The 27384-nt window shown below is 40.2% G+C and overlaps 2 protein-coding genes across 2 annotated transcripts; one reads left to right on the forward strand and one right to left on the reverse strand.

The window, feature by feature from the left end:
• The first annotated feature begins 10389 nt into the window (after positions 1 to 10389).
• On the forward strand, positions 10390 to 23954 carry cnn1b (calponin 1, basic, smooth muscle, b). The gene is made up of 7 exons (XM_082531963.1): positions 10390 to 10731; positions 18487 to 18608; positions 18693 to 18759; positions 19674 to 19811; positions 20026 to 20142; positions 20457 to 20600; positions 21297 to 23954. Exons 1-7 carry the CDS (start codon positions 10672 to 10674, stop codon positions 21540 to 21542), a joined length of 894 nt encoding a protein of 297 aa, XP_082388089.1. The 5' UTR covers positions 10390 to 10671; the 3' UTR covers positions 21543 to 23954.
• Positions 23952 to 26543, reverse strand: elof1 (elongation factor 1). The gene is made up of 4 exons (XM_082531964.1): positions 26438 to 26543; positions 25255 to 25377; positions 25113 to 25183; positions 23952 to 24666 (listed from the first exon to the last, which is right to left on the reverse strand). Exons 2-4 carry the CDS (start codon positions 25368 to 25370, stop codon positions 24602 to 24604), a joined length of 252 nt encoding a protein of 83 aa, XP_082388090.1. The 5' UTR covers positions 25371 to 25377; positions 26438 to 26543; the 3' UTR covers positions 23952 to 24601.
• Between the last annotated feature and the right edge of the window lie 841 nt (positions 26544 to 27384).

Consider the following 27384-nt stretch of genomic DNA (forward strand, 5'->3'; position numbering starts at 1 on the left):
GAAACAAAAACAGACATTTAAAAAGAAAAAAGAAAAACTCAAATAAACATTCCAGACTTTGGAGGAGCTATAAACGGAGTCCACTTTTACAAGGTGCTTAAAAACCCCTGGCCTGGGCATCGTTTTATAACAAACACGCTAACAAGCAGCACCTCACTGACACCAGCAATTTTAGCCAAAGGTGTCACTGGCCTGTTCCAGCATGTGAGTGAGAGCCAAGATCTGGACATAGAGGAAAACAAGCGAAAATAAAGACAGGCTGCAAATGTTCACAACTGGAACTAAGGAGAAACCCAGATATTAGAGTGCTAGTGCAAGTGTATAGATGGAAAGGTGTCAGCTGATGTGAAAAGAATAAGTACTGACAGCAGGTGATCTGGTGCAGGTGATGCTTGGAGATCTGAATGTGCCATTCAGAGTGTAAACACTGAAAAGAGTTGACATGTTAGCTGAAAAGAGAGATGAAAGCAGTGCACATGTAAGTGTAAGAGTAAAAGCTGAATAAAGGTGAGAGTTATAACTGAAAGCTGTTAAGAAGTAAAGGAAATTAAAGGCCAGCTGATGTAAAAAGTCAATAATGTCAGCGTTAAATCTCTATGAAGAGGGAAAGTTAAACATACAGTCAGTTAAATGTGCTCACAAAACATACATTGATTAGTGTGTAAAATTACATGTTCCAAAGAATTAAGCATTCTCATAAAATTAGAAATAATCCATTAAATATTGATAGGAGTGGGCGCTGGTTTGTGGAAGATGTCAAGTTCACTTGACTGCAATCTGCAATCTACTGACATCTAGTGCCTAGGGGTGAGATTTTATACTCTGCATCTTTAAAGGCCTTGGAAGAGTTGAAGGAGTTTTTTTAATCTTTTGTTGAAATGTGAAGTCCTAAAGGCTGAAAAAGTTTGAGGCAACATTGAAAGGTATTCTTACAGTCATTGTAAGAATAAGTTACATCCTCTTTCGAGGTTCTATATATATTTATATATACACACACACACACACACACACACACATACATACACACACACACACACACACACACACACACACACACACACAATATTAATGTAGTCCATACCAAGTCTTAAAGTATTTATTAAGTATTTATATACAACTTCAGATGAACAAATATTAGGCTGACTCATTATTTATTTAACAAAATCCAAAGTACACCTTATAAGTCAATAGATTGTAGAACCAGTTTTAGCAGCAAAAACTGAAAGTGTTGGATTTCTAGATGACTTTATAAGAGGAATCTTCGCTCGCTCTTCTTTACAACATTGCTTCAGTTCATTGAAGTCTGTGGGCATTTGTTAATGCACAGCTCTCTTAAGGTGTAACCACTAAAAGCAGCAGCAGTAGAACTGAGCACAGTCCAGGTTCTGCACTGTAAGTGTCAGGTACACCAGCATGGAAAAAGTAAAACCAGTGGAGGTGAATTGTGTATGAAATATGGAGATTGAAGACAGTTCCATTGAAAAACTGTTCATCTTTTTAGGTGTCAGTCAGAGCCTAAGTAATGAAAGGAGCAAAAGAATCGAGTACTGTGATGATCACTGCTATACTGGCTCGCTGTTGAAGTGGCAACAACTTTCACTGTCTAGTGCAAACATAAATAGAGTGCTGAAAGTCCCTGAGTCAGGTAAAACATTTTGTTCAACATTTTATTTTTAAAAGTACCAGAGACACATATGCAAGAATATGACCGGACTGATTGAATAGGTCTGAGCTGACGCCTGAGGGCTTGTTGACCAAATCCAGGTATGTTTAGAGCTTCCTCTCCTACTCTAGCAACAGGTTGGAATTATGATGCCATGAACTCAGCCTTCAGAAGTCCTCAGACAGGCTTCTACCATAAATAGCCAGACCCAAGAGGAGTTGGGAGAGGGGTCGGTGGGTGGAGGAACAAACAGCTTCCAGCAGAAATGCCCTTCTGAGTTTCAGAAACTGCACTAATCTCCTCTTTCCCTCCCATTCTGTATTTTTGCATCTTTCTTCCTTAATAGTTTTAAGCCCCTTTAAACTCTCTGTCTGCACCTCGTCAAGTTTTGTGACTCGGGACTTTTTCTCAACCTCGCGCCTTCAGAGCATATCTCTATAATCCACCCAGATCTCTTCAACCATCCAAGACACCCCACCCCCACCCCAAAGAAGTTTGTCCGATGATGTATCCACTGACTTTGAAATAGTTTCTCTGAACTGGGCCATGCATGTACAGTATGTTTCAGTCACCTTGGAAATTGTAAACTAACTCACCGGTCACTTAAAATTGCTCCTTTGTCAAGAGGACTGATTGCTTAAAGTGAAAAAATGTCCAGTCACAAAATATGACTGACTAAAATACTGTAAATACAAAAGCACATTACTGCAATACTTCTCCGCTGAGTTTATGAAATTGTGACACCATTATCCCTAAACCAAGACTCTTTAGTCATCCATCCACATGACACACAATAAATGTGCCCAGAAGTAGCCTATTAGCCTAGGTGTCAGATGAACTGGAGCCAGTATAAACAGTAAAGCCCACCGTGTCTGACTGTATTCTGTTATTTTTAGTGTGAGGGATTCCTCTTTCACGAGACATTACATTTCTATCCCTCTCCCAGTCAGCTCAGGCCCTTCCCTTCTCCCATCATGCCCAAATAAAGCGTCCAAATTCCATGTGTGTGCTTCTTCTTCTCCCTGTGAAATGTTTATAAGACCCTCGCTTAGTTTGTGTGTGCGTGTGCACATGAGGGAATGCGATTGTGCATAAATGAGCACATCTCCTGGCACGCAGAATTAATCCAGATTTCTATATTCTAACAGGCTGTTTATGGTAATCTACTGTGCTTTGATAATGTTTGATTTGCTTTCAGGTTAGGAGTGTCAGCTTTTACTATGTTGTGAGAGTTTAAGGTTGTGCTTTAACCAGTTCATGAGGTCCATTATGATGTTTCTCTACTCTTTTTATTGGACTTTCAGTAATCTCAGCATTAAGCCTGTTACTGATGCGCTGAACTCAACAGGTAGCATTTTCATAAACTACAATATTATTGTTATATGTTCTTCTCATTGTCCCTGTACTTTATTACATTTAGCATTTTACATTTTTACACTTCTACAGCATAATTCTGGTGGATAACAACTTGCATTAAAAGTGTAGAGCTAAAGACATTAATCTAATATTTAATCTAAAGTGTTTCTTTAATCACAGCTTTGGAGCTGATGCTTCACTTCCCGTCACTGTTACCCTACCAACTACATCAGCTGATTGCAATTCACACATTCATTCAAGGTTTCACCTCGATTCATCTTATAATTCAAGTGCTTTTATCTCTTACTCATAAGTGCTGTAAGCAACCAAACTGTCAGGTTAGGACACTCTGAGAGAGCAAGCAGCATCCGCAGTGCCCCATGGCTGCATTTATGTAGTGCTTTTACCCAAAGTGCTTTACAATTTGCCTCTTTTTCACCTGTTCTCTCCATCTCTCACACACACACATACGCTTAAAACAGATGGCAGTGAGCTACAACACTGAGTGCTACTTGTGACCTCTGGGACAAAATTGGGGGTTTAGTGCTTTGCAGAGGAATTCTTCCAGAGGAGGTTGAATAGCCATCCTTGCAACTGGATGCTATATTTTGCCTTTTGGCAGTATCTAATTGCTTTAGCTGGCATTTTAGCAAATTAGCTGACACCTTAACAAACTTTTAACAAATAATTTAAAGCCTTCTCCAAGTTTGTATTTCTTCCACAAATAAGTCTGCTCCAAAAAGACATGCATTCTAAGAAACAAACAAACAAACAAAAGTCTGTCTTAACTTACAACGTGGAAATTGAGTCTTTAACTCACCTACAGGTACTGAAATGTTTGCAGCCTCACTGCGAGCTACATCCTTATTAAATTTCCCTTTACTCTCTCAGTTTGCATTGATTTTGCCACAAAATTCCAAACTTTCTTTTTCAATAGAACATGGCCAAAATGCAACTGTTACACAATTCATTACAGAATATGCTTTATATGGTAAGTATGGGCAGCAGCAGTACTGGGTGACACACATCGCTGAATTCATTAATGGTATTTGGTTGTTTTTCCAGAGTTGGTTTGAGCCCCTAGTTCCAGCGAAGGGAAATCTTAATGCTTTAGATATTGTGTGAGTTTTTAAGGAAGGCACTTTTCTGTTAATGGCAATGTATTATTGGATAAGTTTTATTTGTAAGAACTTTATAGGACTACACTGATCTCTGACATCAACCTTATAAAGTACCTTTGGGACAAACTAGAATGAAGACTGTGAGTCAGGCTCTCTCGTCTAACATCAAAGTCTGACCTTACAAATGCTCTTCAGGATGAATATGCAGAAGATTCCCACAGGAACACTCCAAAATCCAGTAGGAAAACTTCCCAAAAGAGTGGAAGCTGTTATAGCCACAAAGAGGAACCAATTCACAATGAATGTCATAAAAGTTCCTGTAGGTGTACTGTGTAGGTTCTCCTTCCGTCCTTATAGTGTATAAAACAAGTGCTATTTGAATTCAATTTCAGTCAATATACCGTTAAGATTCCTCCATCAGCTGACCCAGAGGTCATCCAAATGAGCATGGCTAACCATGGTCATTGTCCATGGTTAATGCTATGGACAATGACCACCTTCTGCACATGAAGCTAAATGCTTCCAAGCTACTGAGATGTCATTGGAGCAACTTTGAGTTCATGGAACTCAAAACATAATGTCCCAGAGGTTTTCTGTTGGATTTAAGTCAGGCAGGTGTGGGGACTAGTCCATGGTATCAATTCCTTCATCTTACAGCAACTGCCTCTATGCTCTTCCCACAGGAAGCTGAGGATTGTCATGCACTAGTAGGAACCCAGGAACCACTGTACCTGTGTAGTGTTTGACACTGGATCCAAAGAATTTCATCTTGACACAGTTAGGGTGCAGTAGCCTAACCTGTAGAGGTCAGGCTACGGCACCCTATGTGTGTCCCTCCATGGATATGCCTGCCTAGACCATCGCTGACCCATCACCAAACTGGTCACACGAACCGATTTTACAGGTAGTACAAGGTTCTCCTCAACTTCTCGAGACCTTTTCACATCTGTCACATGTGCTCAGGGTGAACCTGCTCACATCTGTGAAAACCAAAGGGCGTCAGAGGTTGACCTGCCAATTCTGGTATTCTACAGCAAGCCAATCAGGCTCCACTGAGCACCGACTGTTTGGACTCCTCCATCAGCTGAATTATGAAAAACAACCACATGGCTCCTTTACCACATTCTTAATGATTCCTTTAAGCTAATGGAATTCAAACCTTGTCCAAGAATAACAGAAACAGTTATGCCTTCCTGTATATAATCATCATTATATGGAGGGAAAATTTTGCCATTAGACCCACTATTTTCCCTTGATCAACACTGGACCATCTGGGTGGATATCAATTGGGTTCTAAACTCCTGAAACTGAGAAGGAACTTTTAGGTCCTGCAATGTTTGCTTTCTGTCTTTGGATTACCATGACAGATTGTAGCTATGGCATGCTAGACTGTGAACATGCCAATCCCATTGTGGTCTCCAAAAGTCTCTCATGCAGACCAGTGCTCTGCACTAATTAATTTCAGCTGGGTCTGTATAAATCTGCCACTGTCTGACTTGAAGCCCTTGCATTGCTACGGTGTAACAGTGTATATCCAATAGTTATTTGCACTCTTTCTTTGGGTATCCCAACCACCACAGCCACACATCCTGCTCTCTGTTCCTCTCTTTTTCATCCATCTCTGGCTTTTCCAGAATGTTCCTCTCTGAGTCTGGCATGCCAGCAATAATCTTAACGTTCAAATGCACTCAAAAGAGAGAAGAGGGAATGAATCATGCTACTTGGGAGTCGCTTTCCCTGTCCTCCCTAGCTCCCTGTTACATGGACCCCCCTGAATCTGCTGCATTCCTTTCCTTGTCGTCTGCCCGCCTATGGGGGAAAGAAGAGTTAACGCTCTGGAGTAAAACAGGAAAACCACCTCATTGTTCCCAGGGTGACGTCAGGCACACTACAGTAGCTTTTACGCACAGTCAAACACACGTCAAACACACGGAAAAAAAAAAGTCCCACAGCAGTGTACAGGGATGAGCACTCTATTCTTTGACATAACAAAGTATTTTGATAACTTCTCATCCATGTTTGGGGTTTGGGGCGACCGTGATTCAGGGGGTTGGGAAGCTCATCTTGTAACCCGAAGGTTGCCGGTTCAATCCCCAGCTCTGTCTGTCCTGGTCATTGGATCCTTGGGCAAGACACTTCACCCTACCGCCTACTGGTGTTGGCCAGAGGGGCCGATGGCCCGATATGGCAGCCTCGCTTCTGTCAGTCTGCCCCAGGGCAGCTGTGGCTACAACTGTAGCTGCCTCCACCAGTGTGTGAATGTGAGAGTGAATGAATAGAGGAATTGTAAAGCGCTTTGAGTGTCTAGAAAGCGCTATATAAATGCAATCCATTATTATTATGTTGGCTTGAAAACTAACATGGAAACACTCATTGGATCCTGTCAAATATTCCAGATCTGTTCTGGAATGTTGTCTTCAAAATCAATAGCAAAACTTTAAATTTCAGCCAGAATCAGTCCTTTAAGTGTTCTGATTACTTCAGTCAGCTGAGGACGATTGAGTCGATTAAGAAACTACAAACCTCATGGTTAGGTCACTTTGCCACATTTAAATTCACACAACTTGGCGGGATTGTAAACTACATTGAACAAAATACTTAATTCTACAGATGGTAGATTGACTGGTGCTGTTCTACTCTACCTGAACACTCATTAGTACTTTCTGCCATAAGACTCATTCACCGGTTCTGTGACTTGTTTAACATCCACACTCTTCAACCCTGGAGAACCCATGGGGTCAGAGTCGACCCCATTGGTTTTCTAGGGAAACCATGGGGTCAAATTTGACCCCATGGGTTCTCCAGGGTTAAGGACACTTAAACATGCAGACTGGAGGAGTCAGGAATCAAACCACCAGCCATCAGATTGGTAGATATCCCGCTCTATCGCCTGAGCCAAGGCCAATGTCATCTACAGCCTAATAAGTTACTGGCTTTTTAAAAAATATATTATTTTCTTGGCATTTCTTGGATAGCAACAGTGATGATAGACAGGAAAGCTGAGAGAGAGAGAGGGTAAGACACGCATCAAGGACTTCTATATACTCTTTACGTTAATGGAGCTAATTCAATCAAACCTATGATAGCACTAGGTTCATACTGATTTTGGTCTATGGGGGGCGACCATGGCTCAGGGGGTTGGGAATCGCATCTGTAACCGGAAAGTCGCCGGTTCGGTCCCTGGGCTCTCTGTCCTGGTCGTTGTGTCCTTGGGCAAGGCACTTTACCCTACTTGCCTACTGGTGATGGCCAGAGGGGCCGATGGCGCGATATGGCAGCCTCGCCTCTGTCAGTCTGCCCCAGGGCAGCTGTGGCTACAACTGTAGCTTGCCTCCACCAGTGTATGAATGTGAGAGTGAATGAATAGTGGTATTGTAAAGCGCTTTGGGGGCCTTGAAAAGCGCTATATAAATCCAATCCATTATTATTATTATGTATCGCCATGTGAAAGAGAAAATACACCTTTTTAACTGTAATAAATATAATAAACATTATCTGATCTTTAACAGGTTCTAAAGTGATTTAAAAACAACCTGACACGAACAACATCACCATGCATTACACACGGTTACAAAAACTGAGACAAAATGCATAAGCCATGTGTGAAAACTACACACAACCCACGATTCATCACCTTGTAGAGACACCTGATTCTTTTCTTTTTTTCAGTTATTCTGTTGTACATTTGCTCTTGTGCTTGGGATCATTGTCCTGTTGCATGACCTAATTTCATCCAAGCTTTAGCTGTCAGACAAATGGCCTTACATTTTACTGTGAAATACTTCGGTATACAGAGGAGCTGATGGCCAACTCAACAACAAACAGTTGGTATGAGGGGTTTGTATTAATATGCTATGTTTAGTTTTCTTCAAACATAGAGCTCCACATTTTGGCCAAATATCTCCACTTAGGTGTTTTTGTCCAAAGGACGTTGTTCCACAAGATTTGTTCAGATGAAACTTTGCAAACCAAAAACGTGCTGCCATTTTCTTTTTAGACTGAATAGGCTTTCTCTTGCCAACTCTTCGAAACAAGCCGTTTTTGTTAAGTCTTTTTCTAACTGAACTTTCACATTTAACATGCTAACAGAAGCCAGTAGAGTCTGAGACGTAGCTCGTTTATTTTCTGTATTGCACAATCTGACTTCGGGCTGAATTTGCTGGGATTTCCACTCCTAGAAAGATTGGCAATGGTGTTGCATGTTTTGAATAATCTTCTTCAGAGTAGATGGACTTCAAATTGTTTGGATTTGGTCTTAAAACCCTTCCTAGACTGACAGACATCAGCAGTTGCTTTTCTAAGATAATTGTCGATGTCTTTCCTCCTAGACATCGTGTAAACACACACCTGAACACTCCAGACCAGTAAGCAAACTGACACACACATGATAAATTTATTAAGTGCTTGATCAGTGCCTGACTGCTGTAGGGGAAGCTACTTGGGAGCACTTTTTCACATACTGTGTCTGAATTTTAGCTTAGCATTTGTTGAATAAAAAAATCAGTGTAATATATAATGTTTTACTGTTCATCTGAGGATCTGATGGGGTCACTGGAGGGTAGTGGTAAAATCCCTTCCCTCCCACACTCACCAACCTCCATTTTGCATTGTGTTGGGTACTAATTAGCAAATGCTAACATGCTAATTTAAGATACAGTACAGAGCAAACAGTGCCTGCAAAACATGTTAGTATTTTCATTGTGAGTATGTTAGTGTGCCGATTGTTAGCATTAATCTCAAAGGTTTGCTTAGCTGTAGGCTCGTACAGCTCTTTATCACCAACTATGGCAGCTGTGACTACTTTTTGACACTAGCACCGGTCATTTCATGACTGAGATGCAGTAAAGAAATGATTAGGGACCTGATCCTTTTCAGTAGAAAACCGCTACTAGCATTGTCGCTTATCATTGCTTGGTATATTACATACACAATATGGCCAAAAGTAGTCGTAGTCGTAGTTTCTTCAAGAACCACTTTTGTGAAGTCAGACACTAACTGATAAGAAGGCCTGGCTCACCGCCTCCACTCTAATTCATCCCAAAGGTGTTCTGTCAGGTTGGGGTCAGGACTCTTTGCAGGCCAAATAAGTTCTTCTACACCAAACTCACTCATCCATGTCTTTATGGGTCTTGCTTTGTGCACTAGTGCACACTTATATTAGAATGTGCACACTTATATTAGGGCCCATCCCCAAACTGTTCCAACTAAGTTGGGGGTATGAAATTGTCCAAAATGTTTTGGTATGCTGACGCATTAAGAGTTCCTTTCGTTGGAACAAAGGGGCCAAGCCGGAATCCTGAAAAACAGCCTCACACCACAATCCCCCTCCACCAAACTTTACACTTGGTACAATGACAATGTTAGACAAGTGCTGTTCTCCTGACAACTGCCAAACCCAAACTCATCTATCGGAATACCAGACTGAGAAGCACACGCACTCATGCTTTACACCACTGCAAACAACACTTAATGTTGTGCTTTGCAATATGCGGCTTGGATGCAGCTGCTCGGCCATGGAAACCAATTCCATGAAGCTCTGTATGCACTGTTCTTGAGTTAATCTGATGGCCAATCTGATTTTCTGATGAAATTTGGAGGTCCATGGAATATTTAATACAGAAGAAATTTCACAACTGGATATATAACACGGGTGGTATCCTATCACAGTTCCACACTGGAATTTAGTTAGCTCCTGAGAGCGACCCATGTTTGAAAAAGCACTCTGCTTGCCTAGGTGCTTGATTTAATACATTTGTGGCCATGAAAGTGATTGGAACACCTGAATTCAATGATGGGTGATTACTCAATTTTGGTAATAATGTGTTTTAGTAGTTCTATTAACATAGTAGACCAGTTTTAGACACATATTAGTATTTTTATATATCTAAGCGTGTATTTTTAAGATGTTTTAAGACTTCCTTTTCTAATATGTTACTGTATGACTTTATTGCAGTTATCTAGGCTATAGATCTCCTTAATATTTAATTATTCATATTACTGAATTAAATGTTACTGCTACGTGAATTTCCTTTTAAGACCTTGAGTAAAAACAGAAATTGATCTGAACATGGCAATGACATAACTCCTTCAAACTGCATATTAACACACGTGTGAATTATCCCGGACCGGTATGAAGGTGGAAAAAGTGACACTGATTAAATCCAATACCCGAGCGGTGACATCACTCCCCTCCGTGATGGGGCTGCGTCCGGATTGGACGGAGTTCGCGGCCAATCAGAGAGCACACACATGGGAAGAGTTTTAAAAAGATTCGGAAAAGTGTTGGAAAGTTGTCCAAAAACCTCCGCCAGCAGGTCCGAGCACGACTGGGGCGAATAATAATATTATTAATAAAAAGAAAAGAAAAGGGGGGTAAAAGATACCCGCGGATTTGTTGGGGACTTTCTCTGCGTGCTTTCCCTGCCTTGTTTGGACAGAGAGCTCTAACCTGCTTCTCCATTTTTAAAGCTCCCCCCTAGCTCCACTGTAAATAGCCAAAAAAGAAAAGAAAAGAAAAGAAAACCCGACAGAATGACAACACATTTCAGGAGCGGCCCAGCCTTCGGACTCTCCGCCGAGGTCAAGAGTAAGGTATGTTTTCTTTCTTTTTTTTTAATATTAGTTATCCAGAGTGTGTTTGGATGCTGTAGGTGAAGCATGGGCTCCTCTGGTGGGGGTCAGAGGTCCACAAAGGGTCAGTAACAGGTTGATCTACCCAGTATAATAGCAAAGTAAACAACAAGCTCTCTGTGATTGCTGTAAATACGCAGTTTTTCCAACGAAACTGTGATACAAAGAAACAGAAGAGAGGGTTTGTGGTGGCTGCTTTTATAGTTAAGCATGTTGAAACAACTCGCAGCAAAAGACGTAGAGATAAATACACCTGCTGTTGGCCTGTGGCTCTGCATCAAACAGTTGGAAAGGAACTCCTACATGTATCTTAACGTTACACCGAGAGGGTGGGGGGGGAAGATATCATCGGTGATGTGATCTCATTCCAGTTTAATTTCAGGTTGTGTGCTTGGGAAAACCGCTGCGGTGACACACTTCTGTCTTTTGGTAAGAGATCACACCGTGAAGGAGGTGATTGTTTTTCGAGCAGAAAACAGGCTTTAGTGGCCAAATGATTCGTGCGATTATGCAGGGTCAGGGCTTTATAGTGTGCTGGAGTGAAGCACGTGGTGGAGGGAGTGCTCTGTTATTGTTGTTTGGCTGATCTCCCCTCAGAGAAATCAAAAAGTAACTGAAACATGGAAGAAGGTGATCTTACAAAGGCTGAGCTTGAAGCTGCACTGTGCAGTGAGAAAGGGGATTGAACAGAGAAATTAGATGAATGAATTTATAGCGCTTTACTAGTCCCTAAGGACCCCAAAGCGCTTTACATATCCAGTCATCCACCCATTCATACACCCATTCACACACTGGTGATGGCAAGCTACATTGTAGCCACAGCCACCCTGGGGCGCACTGACAGAGGCGAGGCTGCCGGACACTGGCGCCACCGGGCCCTCTGACCACCACCAGTAGGCAACGGGTGAAGTGTCTTGCCCAAGGACACAACGACCGAGACTGAATGAAAACTACACACACGCCAACATTAAAAACTTAGTGTATCATTAGTGAGTGTGCACCCCTCACTAATTATACTACATTAAAATTCACATCCTCCACCTTTTATTAACCTTTTCCTAGACGTAAATGGATGTGCATGTGAGAGAGCAAACTGGAAAGCAGTTCCATATAATTACATATGACACAAGTTTAACAGGAAGTATTACATTCAGTAAGCTTTGAAAGATTGTAATGATTAGGTCAGTGAGAGTATTTATTTTGGGATGTGGAATATTGTTGCTAATATACCAAATACAATATAATATATATATCACTTTGAAAAATTAATTTCTCACTATTTTGGCAGGGTGGAACGTATCTGTGTTGTGCCATTGCACATTATATTACTGATTTTTTTTTTTTTTTTTTTAAACTGGCCGGATCACCTGACAAGTGTTGACTCACATTCCACCTTTAAATCAGTTTGTACCTGGGTAAGGATAAACATGCACAATCCTGATTTTCAAGTTTTTTTTTTTTTTTTTTTTTTGTGTGTTGTCACCGTTGTGGGGAAGCTAGGCCGTGTTCACTTTGTGAGTGTGAATAAAATTACTGGGATTTTCTGCCTGTGCGGTGACAGCAGTGACTCTGTATGTTTGGATGAGTCACAGCTGCTAACAGCCAGAATGACAAAGGTCAGCCTGTGACTGTTCCAATACCCAGATCATCATCATTATAATCATCATTGCCCTGGCCTCTTCCCTGAATGGTGCCATCTCTCAGCTGTGCTTTAGTCTCATGCAGAGGTGCAGCACACTCTATGAAGCCCGCATTCCTTTCAGCAGTCAGGCTGCTATTTTACCGACACCACAGTGCCATTTCCAAGCCGATCACGTACACGCAGTGAGTGGAAATTGAGAAGTAGGGTCGTGTGTGTGTGTGTGTGTGTGTTGGGGGGGATATAAAATTTTTATTTAAGCCTAAGGGCTTAAATGAGAGTAATGGCGGGATGCTGCGTTCCAGCAGCGTGACATCAGAGAGGGGCAGAGATGCAGCAGAAAGACTGACAGGTACATGATCATCATCTAATGGCCTTTTATGGAGTGACTGGGCTCTGACTTGGAACGTGAGAAAGTGTGCTCACTCTAAACAGTTTACATCCAAGTCAAGAATGACAAAACACTGTCCTGATAGAACACAGGTGGACAGGAGACAGATAGGCGATAGATAGCAAAGACAAGGCCATGCCAGTAGTTCACACAGTGAATCCAAGGAGACTCGATGCAAACAAATAAATGAGGGAGGGGCGGAAATCCACATATCAGGCACTAACAGCTCAACTCGCGTATTTACACCAGCGGTTACAGCAAATAGTCTGTGATAGTGTAGCAAAGCTCTGGAGCCATTCTTGTGAGCCTGTTTAATTTTCTCTGTCACAGTCCACTGCTCGGGTCAGTACACCCAGAGTTTAGCTGCAGCAGCCCTACTTGGTTCGAACTGACCGTTAGCTTATGGTGACAAATGCTGGCAGTTTTTCCTCCTGCAAACTCCTGTGTAGGTGACGTGTGTGGCATGGCTGCTTCAGCTTACTGGCACTTTGTAGCTCTTTCCTATTGTTACACTGGTTTTTGAACTCACCACTATACAGTGCAGGGCAGTCCACATTTTTCTTTTTTTCTTTTTTTTCTTTTTTTTTTTTATATGTGTTTTCTTAATAAATCCATGCTGTAGCCGCACAGTATGACTCCTTAAATAAAATTGGCTATAAGCTCTAAGATTATTGAATATATATTTATTTGAAGTACAAAACATCTGAAGAAAACACCAAATTAGCAGAAAATTCACTCATAAAACGAAGTGATAAATCTCAAACATGCAATACATCAATGGAGATGAAGCCAGCAATTGCTAAACCTCTTGGTCTTATTGATCCCTGTGAAAATGTTGGGGTTACTGGGGGCTTTTTCTTATTTTCCCTTTTAAGTTTATTGTTCAAAAATCTAAATTATTATAACTATAAAAGAATTAGAGCTATTGCTTTATTTCTTCTCATTTATTAATCATCCTACTATGTCTTGTTAATCCTTTATTTCGATTTTCAGGAAAGGGCCAACCCATGGTTTTAGAATCAATATACTGTAGTATTTGCCTAACTGTATATAAAGCAGACAAACATGGGCTCCACCTCAGTTATCTGCAAAACTGACTTTATATATTGATTCTGGGTGTCCCCTCAGGGATGATGATTTATTATTAAGAGTTTTTTTTCAGAGTAATTCATTTGACTTTTCACGTGACATCCAAGATTGTCAACACTTTGCTGACAATCTTGTACTGGTTGTACTGGTTTTTTTTAGCTTCACATGCCACTATTTAACCCTTTAAAAAGAGCCGACCACCATTAATCAAATAAAAAGTTCTATTCATAAGAAATGAAATGCACCAAACTGGAGTTCAGTGCAGTCAGAAGATTTACTGCCACAGCCTTACTTGGTCTGGTATGATCAGCCACACGTGGAGCTACTTTTAGCTAATGCTGGCTAAGCTAAGACAGCTAGCATAATGTTCTGATAGCTTTTGCTATGATCTTACAGTTACTGATTCTTTTTATTTATTTATTTATTTATTTATTTATTGTAATTACCACTCATGGTGGAATTACAAGTGTTACATGCTCTCGATAACATCCGTCAGTATACAGTCAGATCATTTTTTGTTCTGTTTGCCTTTTCTCTCTGTGTGTTTCATGCCTAAAATAGTTTTTATTGTGGCAGTGGAGTTCGGCAATCAAAAGACAAAGCACAATTAAATCAACCCCCCCCCCCCCCCCCCCCCCCCCCCCGACTGGCAGGGGGACCTGTTGACTTGGTGTGCCTTTATCGGACATTGGGTGCCTGAATAGTCAACTCGCTGTAAAAGGGCAGATTCTGGAAAACCCAAAGGGAGAGAAGAAGGAGAGAGATTGTGAGGGAGAAATATGAGCGCAGCCAATCGAATACACAGAGCGAGACAGGCAGAGGGAGAGGGAGGAGTGTTTAGGAAAAGCTGTTTCTCCCAAGTTTGGTGTGATGGACTGGAGTCCACGCTATCCCCTGCTGCTTTGAAATACTTGTTTGTGTTGGCTGCTGATCCCAGACTGTGAAGACTTATCTGCAGAACATTCTGTGTGTGTGTGTGTGTGTGTGTGTGTGTGTGTGTGTGTGTGTGTGTGTGTGTGTGTGTGTGTGTGTGTGTGTGTGTGTGTGTGTGTGGTGAAGGGGTGAGGGGGGGGCAGCCTTAAACCCCCATGCCAGAATTCAAAGTATTAGGGCAGTGTGTTTATGCCAATAAGGAAATGCATGGAGAGAGAGGGAGAGGCCTGTGTGTTTCTGCATGCAGAAATGTCCACATTTCATTTTCCTTCCTGTTCTCTTTACACCTCAGCTTAGAGTATTTTTCAGTATATAGTAAGACTTTCAGATATGGACCGTCATCCTCTGTGAGACTCTGAGGCATGAAAGAAGCTGCTATTCATGTATTTAAGGATTTGAATGTTGTATTTTAGATTACAGAGTCTACTATTCTCATACCAATTTCTCACATACAGTATCCTTATACTTTCAACTATCAGTAAGAATGATAACACTTTATTATACATATGTGTAAATTATACATAGTTTCCTGATAAATCTTTAGGAAGGCACTCCACCTTGAAATAAAACGGAGAGGCCAGTTTTCAATTAGTGCACTTAAATAATCCATCTCATACAGTAATGTGCAAAACTCTTTAGCCACTCATCATTTCTTTATATTTTACCTCCCAGGAGGCTGACTTTGTTGCCATTTATTTATTTATTTATTTATTTATTTATTTATTTTTATTTTAAAAAAGAGGTCCTGAGGAATAATTTTTAAGTTCTTCAGAGTTTTTCTTTGTTTTGTTTTTTATACTTATTTTCAGTCCCATTCTTGTACCTGACTATTTTCAGAGGAATGTTTTTGTTTAAGTCACTTAACGCTGACCTCTGAATCATCAAGCATTAAAAAGTCTTGTGTCGACACATAACAGACAACTTCCAAAAGAACCTATTTTAAATTGTATCTTTTGGCGTTTTGTTACTAGCAGCCTGTCAAAGAAACATATAATTTGTTCATGTTTCTTTTGATAAATAATAAAATAAAATTTGCCAAATATAAGAGTTTGAGGGGAATAAAATTGTATTTTTGCACTAACAAGGTGATTCACAAAAAGCTATTAGCTGAAAATGTAGCAAGCTCAGCCTGTGTGTCCTTAAAAGGAGGGACAAGTAAACAAAAGAAAGTGCTGGGTCTTAAAAAGAAAAAAAAAATAAAGTTTATCTGCTGAAGATATTATTATCTAAAAGTCATTAGGAACATCAAGAAACTGGGGAAGAAATCCAGCAAAGATCTAACTCAGAACCTGAGAGATGTATCTGGTCCTTTTGCTCCATCTCATCAGAAAAGGTGTCAGTGGAAGGATGAAGGAAGGAAGTAGCCATTCTTAAAGAACCAAAACGGGAAGAAAAGGCTGGGCTATGTCACATTATACATGAAAATCAGTGGAAGCCAGTCCCATATGGAAAAGAGAGATAGATAGATAGCTATCTATCTATCAAAAAATTATATAATGAAACTTGTATGTTTTGGATACTTACTAAAACAATGTATGAAAGTAATGAGAAAGTGGCCACTTTCATGAGTAATCACATAAGTTTTTACTATTTCTTTTCCATATGGGGTCTGATGAAGCGATAAATCTGCATTTGAAACTTTTGGTTCAGATCATCTCAATATGTATGGAGAAGGTCAGGAGAGGGGTATAACAGTGGGCGGGGTAAGCCATCTGCAAAACATGGTGGAGGTTAGGGCTACATTTCAGCTAGTGGTGTGATCTTGTCAAAAATGATGGAATTATGAATACTGAAAAAATACTGTCAAGTTTGATCCTTTTAGTACCATAGGGCAAGTATCTGATTGGCAACAGCTTCATTTTTCAGCATGACAATGCTCCCAAAGACACTGTGAATGCAGTAAAAGCATACACACACACACACACACACACACACACACACTAGAGAACTTTATCACTTATGCACTCGCCTCCCAAGAGCCGGGATGTCAACATTATTGAAGCAATGTGGGATCAATTTGACAGAGAATGGAACAAAAGGCAGCTAACATCAAAAAAGAGCTTTAAATGTCCTTCAAGAAGCCTAGAGAACTATTCCTGAAGCCTACTTAAAGAAATTATAGAAAGCTGCCTAAGAGAGATCAGGCTATATTGAAGAATGGTGGTCATACCAAAAGTTGACTTTCAAGCTTGTTAGAATTGTACAAACGTTACCATACAATTCTAACATGCAAACATTTTTCTTTATGTTTGCATGCTTCAATAAATTGCAGCAGCCATTTTCCCAGAAAAATATAAAGACATGAGAGGTGACTTGAGATTTTTACACATATTTCTGTCTCTCCACACGTCTACATGGAGACACAAATATATGAATAGTTGAGTGGCACATGCAGTCTGCTGAAGATTTCTCAAATTTAAAGACTAGAAAATATCAAATAAAATGTATTAGAAGAACATCTAGAGTTGAGTGTACATAAAAGACAAACTTGTGCCGCTGTGACGTCAGCACTGGTTGAAGTCTCATCTTAAAGTCTGAGTATTTTGGTTCTGATTGTGCAGTAACTTTTAGCTTCTCAAACACACATCACAGCAACTTGTCAGTCACAAAGCAGGTCTGCCTTTAAGTGTGGCCTGTTTTATCACTCTTTCTGACAATATTTGGACTTCACTATATGTTCCATAAGACTTGGAAACAAGCAATTGGAACCATATTCTCATTGAAAAAGTGTTTATGGAGGTCATAAGTCAAGGAAACCCAGCCACCGTTTTCCCATAGATTTGTAGACATCAAGGCTTCTTTGTGTTAATGGAGGACTCGACCAGTGTCTGTTTTGATTTAGTTTTAGTCTTTTGACTGAACTGTTAAATTCTTTGAGTCATAATTTAGGCTTTTAAATTCTTTTAGTTTTGGTTGACTAAATATCATTAGATGTAGTCTACAATAATCTTAAGTTGAATCAGTTTACAAAACGTAAAAGTTTGTTGTGAATTGTATAACATTTTTCTGAACACTATGCAACAGTTGGCAGTCTCTTGAGGAGAGAAGTTTCCCAGCAGATGAAGTAGAAACCTGATGGGGGGGGGAATAAAACTATGACCCTATGCAGTAACCCCAACGTGACCCCCTGAATGAGGAAATATAATTAAGCCCTTCTAGCACTGCATAATTTGAAATGGTATCACTTGCAAAGTGGCCTTTCTTTATTTTGCTCTGCTTTTTTTGTGTATTTTGTTTGGATGTTTTACAGTTTTGCTCCTGGGTGAGATTGAAACTGGACCTTGTTTTAACTAGGTCCCAAGACTAAACGGAGGCTTCTAATACCCATGTCCTTGCACTATCTCAGCGTGCCTGGAGAACATTGTCTTAGATGAATATTTACAGCTTGTACACAGTTACATTGTTCTGGTCAGAGCAGGCACAGTCTAATACGCACTAAATACAATATAAATGTTTAATGTATATATGATCCACTGGATATTATTTCACTGTAGACACACATTAATGCCTCTTTGTTCTTCTACAGGGCCCATAAAAGGGCAAGCTGTCTTATTTTTATTTATTTAATTATTTAATGTCTTACTGTTTTGAATCAATAAAACCAGAAAAAATCTAAATTCATATCATGTTTGAGCGATCATCTCTGCTCTGTTCTGCTTCTCAGCTTGCAGGAAAATATGACCCACATAAGGAAGAGGAGCTGAGACTGTGGATTGAAGATGTGACTGGCAAAAGGACTGGGGACAGCTTCATGGATAGCCTGAAAGATGGAGTACTATTGTGCGAGTGAGTGGATGGACGCCACCTTGTTTTTGTTTTTTTAAAGCAGGAACTTTCTTCAAATCTCTCTCTCGCTCTGTCTTTTTGTAGGCTCATAAATGCTCTCCAGCCGGGCTCTGTGAAAAAGATCAACCACTCCAGTCAAAACTGGCACCAGGTAATGCTCCAGCTCTCAAAACTCAGGCCTGTTTTCCACACCGAGTGGAACTCGTCTCCCGCACTGGCACTGACAACAAAGACTTTTATTTACCTTCCATAAAGTAGCTTCCATATCAAATGAGGCTCATCTTAGCACAGCTTTTATTAGCCTAGTATTGGACCAGGAAAAAGCAAACAGAGCTCTTAAGCGTTGATTAAAACGCCTTTCAGAAAGTTCTCGCTGTGATATTGACACTGCCGCACATGCACACAGACCGTCACACAGTCGCACTCTCCAAGGGCATGGGCGCAAATCGAGAGTCAATATTTAGCAAAAGTTATTGAGCTTGAATCTTAATACTTGGCCCTGGTGCCAAGGTAAGCTGACTGCCCACGAGCTGTAGCCTCAGTTCTGACATGAGATCACAAAAAAAGGCGAATAAGATCATTTCTGAAATTGCAGAGCTTCTTGTGTTACAAGATGGCAACCGTCACAGATTTTTTCTGTTGTTATGCAAGGTTTTATTCTAGGAAAAAAAACACAGGATCTACTCAGACATTTGTAAAAGGCATGCATTGCTTATGAAATTCTGGGCCGGTAACATAAGAGTTTAAAATAATAATAATTTGGTTGATATGCTGATAGATATTTTCATTGTTGATTTTGTTTGTATTGTTTGCATCCCATCATTTGTACCAGGGGAAACAAAGAAATCTAGTTTTAAAAAAAATTCAAGGACCTTTCAGATCTTTTATTACATTATTTTTGGACATTCTGAATTTTGCTGAATGTCACTATTTGCCGATAGCAAATGGGCTGACAGCTGTCAGCAGGGCCAGACTGGCCAGTACCATTGTTCTGCCAATATATCCAGGCATGTATAAATGCCCAAAAGATCTTATTCCAGCCTGTATTCTTGCTCTTTCTCTCAGCTGGAAAACATAGGGAATTTCGTCCGTGCCATCACGGAGTACGGCCTGAAGCCACACGACATCTTTGAGGCCAACGATCTGTTTGAGAATGTCAACCACACTCAGGTCCAGTGCACACTCATCGCTCTGGCTGGAATGGTGAGGGCGGCGGTGCACACACATTCACATACGTCGGCATCTCGCTGAAATCACCACTGGCTGCACATTATTATTTGATCTTGATACTTTTTTTTTTTTTTTGCTTAGATTTCCATGGCAACAGCATGGATCTAATAAAAGCAATGTGGGTATGAAAAGTGCATTCTTATTACCACCATTTTTCCTTTCTGTCACCACCACTTCTGTCTCACAGGCCAAGTCCAAAGGTTTCCACTCGAGGTACGATATAGGCGTGAAGTACGCAGAGAAACAGCAGCGGCGCTTCGCTCCCGAGAAGCTCAGGGAGGGACGTAACATCATAGGCCTGCAGGTCAGAGTGGCAAAAGGGCTAAACGTGTAATGTACTGTGTTATGGCCAAGCTGTCATGGTGCAGTGTTGTTCTGCTGGCCAAGCCTGTTCTCAGTGTGTTGTTATTGTGCCCCCTGCTGGATTCTTGCTGAATGAATATTCCCCAAACAGTCTTCTCAACTTTTTAACAACAAACAAGGAACCGGAATGGACCGGTCAATAACCACACCTCATACGTGATCCTAAAGTGTGATGTTTTTGGAGACACTCCAAAGAATAACTGTGGCAACTACATTGCATGTCATGTAAATCCTGTCTTTTTCCTCTGTATTTAGATGGGCACTAACCAGTTTGCCAGTCAAAAGGGCATGACCTCTTACGGGACACGACGCCATTTGTATGATGCCAAAATAGGCATGGACACCCCTGACCAATCTACTATCAGCCTACAGATGGGCACCAACAAGGGAGCCAGCCAGGTGGGAAGAGATGTATAATTTTAGACTAAAGTAACACTTGTTCACTACACAGTTTCTTGGCGATATAGCTCTAGCATGGTTAGTATGTATTATCGTTTTTAAAATGTATCTTGAAATGAACAAAATCCCTTTTATTGTTGCATCAAAGAGATAAAATGTTATTACACAAAATATATACACTTATTAAAAAGACACATTAGAAACATGTTAGGTGAAACTGCAACTTGAGTTGATCTGACAGGGTTTAGTCTAACCAATAGTTGCTGCACTCCTGCAAGCCACTTTGCAACCCACCTCCATCCTCAGTTCCTACATTTCATACTGTGTCCAATCTAAGTGATTGCACATCTGTTGCCAGTACTGCCCTCCCTCATTTGCCTTTTTGTGCATATACATGGAACTCCAAACAGTCATATCACAGATTTGATGACTGTTCTTTCTTTGACTAATGTGGTTCTGACTGGACTATCTTATTATAAGGACACTTAGTGAATCACATCCTCGTGCTTGTTGACTGTTTTTTAATAGCATTTGGAGGACTAAGACACGTCAGGCTGAGATATAGAGAAATTGATTGCTCAGATCACTTCATTAGTTTTGGTGGATTCTTTGGATTTGTTAACACATCTGTCATGAATGCAACGGTATAGTGTATTTACACCGCTGCGCCCTCCATCTTGCTTTTCTCTGCTACAGTCCGGCATGACGGCTCCAGGAACCAGGAGGCATATTTTTGACAAGAACCTGAAGCTGGAGGACTGTGACACCACCACAATCTCTCTGCAGATGGGCACCAACAAAGGGGCCTCTCAACAGGGCATGACCACTTATGGCCTGCCCCGCCAAGTCTACGACAACAAGTACTGCATCAACCCCACTGAGGCCAACTGCAACAACGGGAGCGAGGTGGAGTTTGATGGCTACAACCAGTACTCTGACTAAGGGGAAAAACCATGGACAGCAGCATCCTCCATCCCACCTCCCTCTCCCTAACCCCAGCCCCCACCCCCCCACCTTTTTTTTTTTTTTCGCTTTTACTTTAGACAGCCAGCCGCGACTGTCCTTGCGACGATCAGACCTTTCAGATCGATTGACGTCATTGTCTGCTTCATTTCCCGTCTTTTATAAACAAGTTTTTGACTCTTCAGCTTATTGTTTGGCTTTCCGTGAGTAAAAGAGAAGAAATGTGTTTACACTGACCTTCTGTCACAAAAAAAATGTGGTGGCCAAGTTCAGTCACTCTAGTTAATGATGTTATTGTTACAGCTAAAAATAACCACGCTCTGAAGTGGAGACTTTTTGATCTTTGATCTTTTGCAATTTATAGTTTTTTGTTTTTTTTTGTTTTTTTTCCCTAAAGCTTTTTATACTTGCATCGTAATTTAGAAAAAATATTTTTTTTTTACCCCCGTGTAACCAGTCCAGTTTGAACATAATGAAGCAAAATATGCAAAGTTCCTGGAGGGCAAACAAGTTGGTGCTATTGAACTTCGACCCAGTTGGAACACGTCCACATTAAGAGCTCTGCAGGCTCCAGGATACCACTCCTTTGGATGACACACAAGCTCTGGGTCCACAGACTGATCGCGATGCGCAGCTTTTGTGCGGACATTGCTTTTCTTTTTTTTTCTTTTTTCACCGCGAGCACCTGCGCTAACCAATAGTCATGTTAAGTTTGCTAAATTACCCATTGTGCCATTTTTGCAGGGCTCATTTACATGGCTTGTTGTGGAGCATTTCAGAGTTTGTTTACTGAGAAAGTCTTTTTTTTAAAAAGGTTCTGAGAGACACGGTGCACTGGTTTTTATAAAGGAGTACGTGCAGGTGTGGTGGTATCCAGATTGAAGTTTGGTACGTGGTCACCAGTTGTTTTTGCACTGCAAAAGATAGTCCTGTAATATTTCGACTTTTGGGAACTTTAGCTTTACTGTTGCACTTCTACCTGGCCACACGCCACCAGTGTTGGAATGATGCCCGAACAATTAGTTACACATTCGAGCACCTAAACTTAAATATTTTCCATTTGATGACACTCCTGCTGTACAGTCCAGATAGTGTTTTCCTTTTTACTTCATATATTTATTAGCTATACTTAAAGAATAAAACACAGATACAGTTTACCACACACAGGCGGATATTTTTCATAAGCAGGACCTATAATGAAGTATTATTTATTTTTTTTGTCCACCACTGGCTGTGAAAAGCAACAGCAAAGCAGACCCATGCGCTTGCAGATATATCCTTATGTGAGTCATGACAAATATGCAGAATTTTTAAAGCTTCTGCAACATACTGTCTAACCCACCGAATGTCTTGAATGTAACGTTATTTGTAAAGCTAGAGGTCCCACTGCCTATCACAGGGTTCATGATATGTGCACAGGGTGTCTGCTTGTATAAGCAAGTTAAATTTCTTGCTTACATTTTAAACTTAAAGATTTTTTTTTTTTAAATCCCAGTTTAAATAAAATCATACATGTGACGGAAAAGTGAGAATATGCTCTCTAGATAACCTCACTGACGTCAGTTTGGACAGAACTGTTGGCCAGGCCTGCTACCCTACTATTTTTATGTCAAAACGACTGCTGCAAACTAGGACTGCTGTCCAAAACGAAACAGTCTATATACATACACACACACACACACACACACACACACACACACACACGCGCACAGCACAGTTTGTATAAGCACCAAGACTGTTATTTTAAATAAATAGTTTAGCAGGTGGATAACACAGCTATCACCTCTTCATCACACGAAGAACCTACCCATCAAAGATGGGCGTGCCTTTAATAAGTTAAGTTAGCTATTGTATGTACTCTTCCCATTAACCATTAATGCACTCAAAAACAGCATGAAAGAGGAAGTGACCTTCAGGTTCAGTCGAATTGTTCGATCTGAGGGGGCAAATCTGGCAGCATTACGTGCTGGAGATTGTTGGGGCGGAATAACCCGAGAACATTTAAATCCCGTTTGAGCTCAATTTCAAACTGTTCGCTACTTTCAGCTGTCTGGCTTTCAGACTGGCTTTGGATTACAGAAAGTGGTGCATGCTTTTTCTCCTCTCAGCTCCCCATCATTCAAAAGCTTCCATGATTTATAAGTTGTAGAGGTGTGCCATCTAGTGTTGTACAAGCTTTACAATCTAGCTAAGAATGTAGTGTTTTTTGTTTTATTTTTTTAAATGGCATATAAATTTTTCATCATCACTAACGCGCTGATACTGGCACTGACAAGTACAGATTCATTAACATTTCACCCTGACATGCTGGCTCCTGGTTTCTTTATCAATATGCTTTTCACTAAACATGAAACATTCATAAACATTTGTGCAATAAAAACACACAAAGCATTTTCGTGACTTTATTTTCTTACTACTGTCAGCAACTTGAAGTACACAAATACATCAAAGTAGTGTACGAGAGATACATAAAGTGATTTTGTTTTTGTCTGTTTGTTTGTTTGTTTGTTTTTTAAGGAAAATCTAGCAGTAAAAATATAAATTGGTCCAAAAGGAAAAAAATGTTTTCAGTGCAATAGTGACACAGTTGGGGAAAAATAAAGAAAATCTACATGTGACAAGTTATTCTGATTGTGTCACCAGAATCTAAATATGTCAACATCTAGATGCTAAATAAATCTTTGAAACGATCTAAGAGAAGATATAAAGAAATATTTCATAGGTTATATTTTAAACTATTATATAACAATTTGGTCCGAAAGAAGGGAAGGTTAAGTCCTACAATAGTTCACTAACATAAGATATGAAAACATTTACATTGATCTTTTTATAGCTACATGTTACTGTCAGAAGAACATGGCCACACTCTGGCCCAGCCAGAGTAATGTGTCATAATCAGCAAGAAAAAAAACAAACCTAAAAGGAACTAAGAACACCAGGTGACTCAAGAGAAAAACAAAATGTTTGCTACATTGTGCTAGCTCAACAGAAATTACTTCAAGAAGCAGAAATTGAGGTTAGAAGGTCAGTTAGGAATGCTACTGGTTGGCTGCTTCACAGGCATCGATCCAGTCACTGTAGACGTCCACCGGCTCGGACAGATCTATTGAGAAAAGGTTAAGGACCAAACCAAGTGCTCAAAAATTCAACATACACATGCTGCATCAAAGATCAACTTAAATGTATTACTTTAAATGAAAGTACTTTATGTGCATGTGCATCCAGAACTGTATTCAAGTGCAGAGTGTATTTAACCTTCCGAGGTCTAAGTCATCATCACAGACAAACCCAACCCTAACTCTATGCAATCACATGTCTGTGTCACAAGTCATGGCAGCCAGAGAACAAGGAAAGTAATCGTTCAAGTGATTAGTTTAAAAAAAAAAAGTATGTTTTCCCTTTTCCCAAAATATAAAGTTGGGGTCGAGTAACCACCTCTGATAACTTAGACCTCGGAGAGTTAATACTTTTTGAAATATACTTCTAAATAAAAAGCAAAATCAAACATCCCTGGCAGCAAGCAGCATCTTTTGTTGATTAAAAGGATACATGTTATGGGAGTCTGAAACTCCTCCAAGCAAACGCTGCAGGATATAATTCCAGTGTTGCGGGTTCGTTCCCTAGGAGACAGTTACTTTAGGCAGGATGTCCCCGATGCATGAATGTTTCAAGAATTTGGAGCGATACTTACATTTTGACATCGCAGGATTTCTCGTGATTGCAAAAAGGGCAAGTGAACTGGGTGTCCAGGTTACCTGTCATTTTCTTCTTGGGAGGTGGCTTTCTTTTTGACTTTCTGCGGCCCATTATATCTCTGTAGACAAAAAAAACAAAAAAAAAACACAGGTGTTTCCATTACGCTTTCACATTCCATTTCGTTTAGAAGATTTTCTTAGACATGTATCTGTGTGTCCTGCCTAACTTATGTGATCCATGTTATCTGACTAGTCACTGCAGTGGTGTCTTGCACTCACATGGACTTTGAAGTTGTGTTTATGCGCCTTTACATTGATCTCATACGATTTTATTGCTTGGTGTGTTTTTATATTCAACATAGTCACACAGTATATAAACACTTTATCTGCATTGTTGCAAGTATGGCTGTTATAAAACAACTTTTCTGACTAGTATAAGTAGACAGCAACTATTAGTTACTATCCTATATGAGCAGCTAAGATTAGCAAAAACCATAATACAAAACACGAACTTGAAATGTTGATTAAAATTGCAATCAATTATTTACTTTCATCTGCTATAGATTATTTTTTTTAGAGAAAGTCTTGGACTAAAATTTCTCCGAATTTCCAAGTTAGGCCTGAGTGTACATTCGTTTAAAATGTCCCCACAGGAAACTCGTTTTTCCGATTATTTCAACACCACATGAATCTTTCACATATTGTACTAAACAGAGACGGCTCTAACCCATCACTTACATAGCTTACTGTTAACAAAGCAGACAGTGCAATCCCAGCACGCAGCTGCTTATCAGTAAAGGTTTATTTTCCAAAACAATGACTGCCGCGAGATGTGGGTTACTTAAAATATCTTAGAAAAGATAACCAACGCTGTTGCCAATGTGTAAACAAAACCTGAAATGTGTTTTATTATAGTCATAGCTTCGAGGTGTGGACACTCCTCCAAAGAGCTAAAATAATAACAGAGGGGATGCGGAGATGCTCGCTCTATAAACGCCAAAAAGCTACCGCTATATGTTAGCAGCTAACGCGCTAACATGCTGCTGTCATGTAGGAGGATTCTGACTGACGCAAAAAGTTGCTTTCCGAAACAACCTAGAAGGTAACCGGTAAACACAAAGTGCGCTTCTCTGCACTACAGCTTTTGACATTTGAGCGACGACGAGACGGTTGTCTTACCAACGAGATGTCTTTCGGCAGAGGATGCTCCGCTCTTCAACTTGGTACAGATGCAGCGTCTCACTGAGGACGCTTCTGATTGGTTAGGTGGGAGTTTGGTCAGGCTTTTGATTGGCTGTCTTCTGGGGGTCCAATAGTGGATCTGCCTCCAGATTGATAAACAAGCTGATACTGTAGATTAGGGACATCAAACCGCCCCGGACTCAACAACCGGGCCAACAAAGGACTGGACTGCTTTGTAAAATGTGAAGGAGGGCTGAAATTTTGGACTTGTACCTGTATTTTCGTAAATTTTACAGCTTTCCCTCCTGATAAACACACCCCACCGTGACCATTAAAACCACACCACCGTAATTAAATAATAGATAAATACTTAAATGGCAGAAAAGTTTTTTGGGTTTTTTTTTAATCTACTCTAGAAATGTGGGATCCACAGTATAAAAATGACATTTTACATGAATTAGAACTACTTTCAGTTTTACAAAGGACCACCTAGGTTATAAGAAATCAGCAGATTTTCTGTAGTTTTACATATTTATTTGTTGCAGTTTAATCCCAACTGCAATCATGCTCGCAGATTTCTTTCAATCACTTTCAATCACTGCTGTTTATAGGGTTGAGGGAAACCTTCAGTCAGCTGAGGCTGAAGAAGTCACTTGGATGAGTTACGAAACGTTTTTCCCACTTAAAGCGCTACGTACAGATGAGCAGAATCAACCACAGCAATTTCTCCGTCATGTAGAAAAATGTCTAAATTGCACTTCTTTTTCTGATATTAGGATATCCCCGTGATTAAAGCTTTTGTAATAGAAAGAGGTGTTTCATTGGTCGAGATGATGGTAAAATCATGTGGTAAAATGACTTTGACATCACATATGTAGACTACTGTAGATCATATAGTTCTGTATATGAATCAGTAAAGTAACTTTTCACTTACGTAGAACATG

This window comes from Aulonocara stuartgranti (assembly GCF_965226115.1).
Source record: "Aulonocara stuartgranti genome assembly, chromosome: 4".
Taxonomy (NCBI): Eukaryota; Metazoa; Chordata; class Actinopteri; order Cichliformes; family Cichlidae; genus Aulonocara; species Aulonocara stuartgranti.

Bases quoted from the DNA above. Each gene is read 5' to 3' on its own strand.
- cnn1b (XM_082531963.1), top strand. From the start codon at position 10,672: ATGACAACACATTTCAGGAGCGGCCCAGCCTTCGGACTCTCCGCCGAG. The intron at 10,732-18,486 runs GTATGTTTTCTT...TCTGCTTCTCAG, and splicing joins CCGCCGAGGTCAAGAGTAAG to CTTGCAGGAAAATATGACCC. The intron at 20,601-21,296 runs GTGGGAAGAGAT...TCTCTGCTACAG, and splicing joins CCAACAAGGGAGCCAGCCAG to TCCGGCATGACGGCTCCAGG.
- elof1 (XM_082531964.1), bottom strand. From the start codon at position 25,370: ATGGGCCGCAGAAAGTCAAAAAGAAAGCCACCTCCCAAGAAGAAAATG. The intron at 25,184-25,254 runs GTAAGTATCGCT...ACTGTCTCCTAG, and splicing joins AAATCCTGCGATGTCAAAAT to GGAACGAACCCGCAACACTG. The intron at 24,667-25,112 runs GTATCCTTTTAA...TTTTCTCAATAG, and splicing joins GTTTCAGACTCCCATAACAT to ATCTGTCCGAGCCGGTGGAC.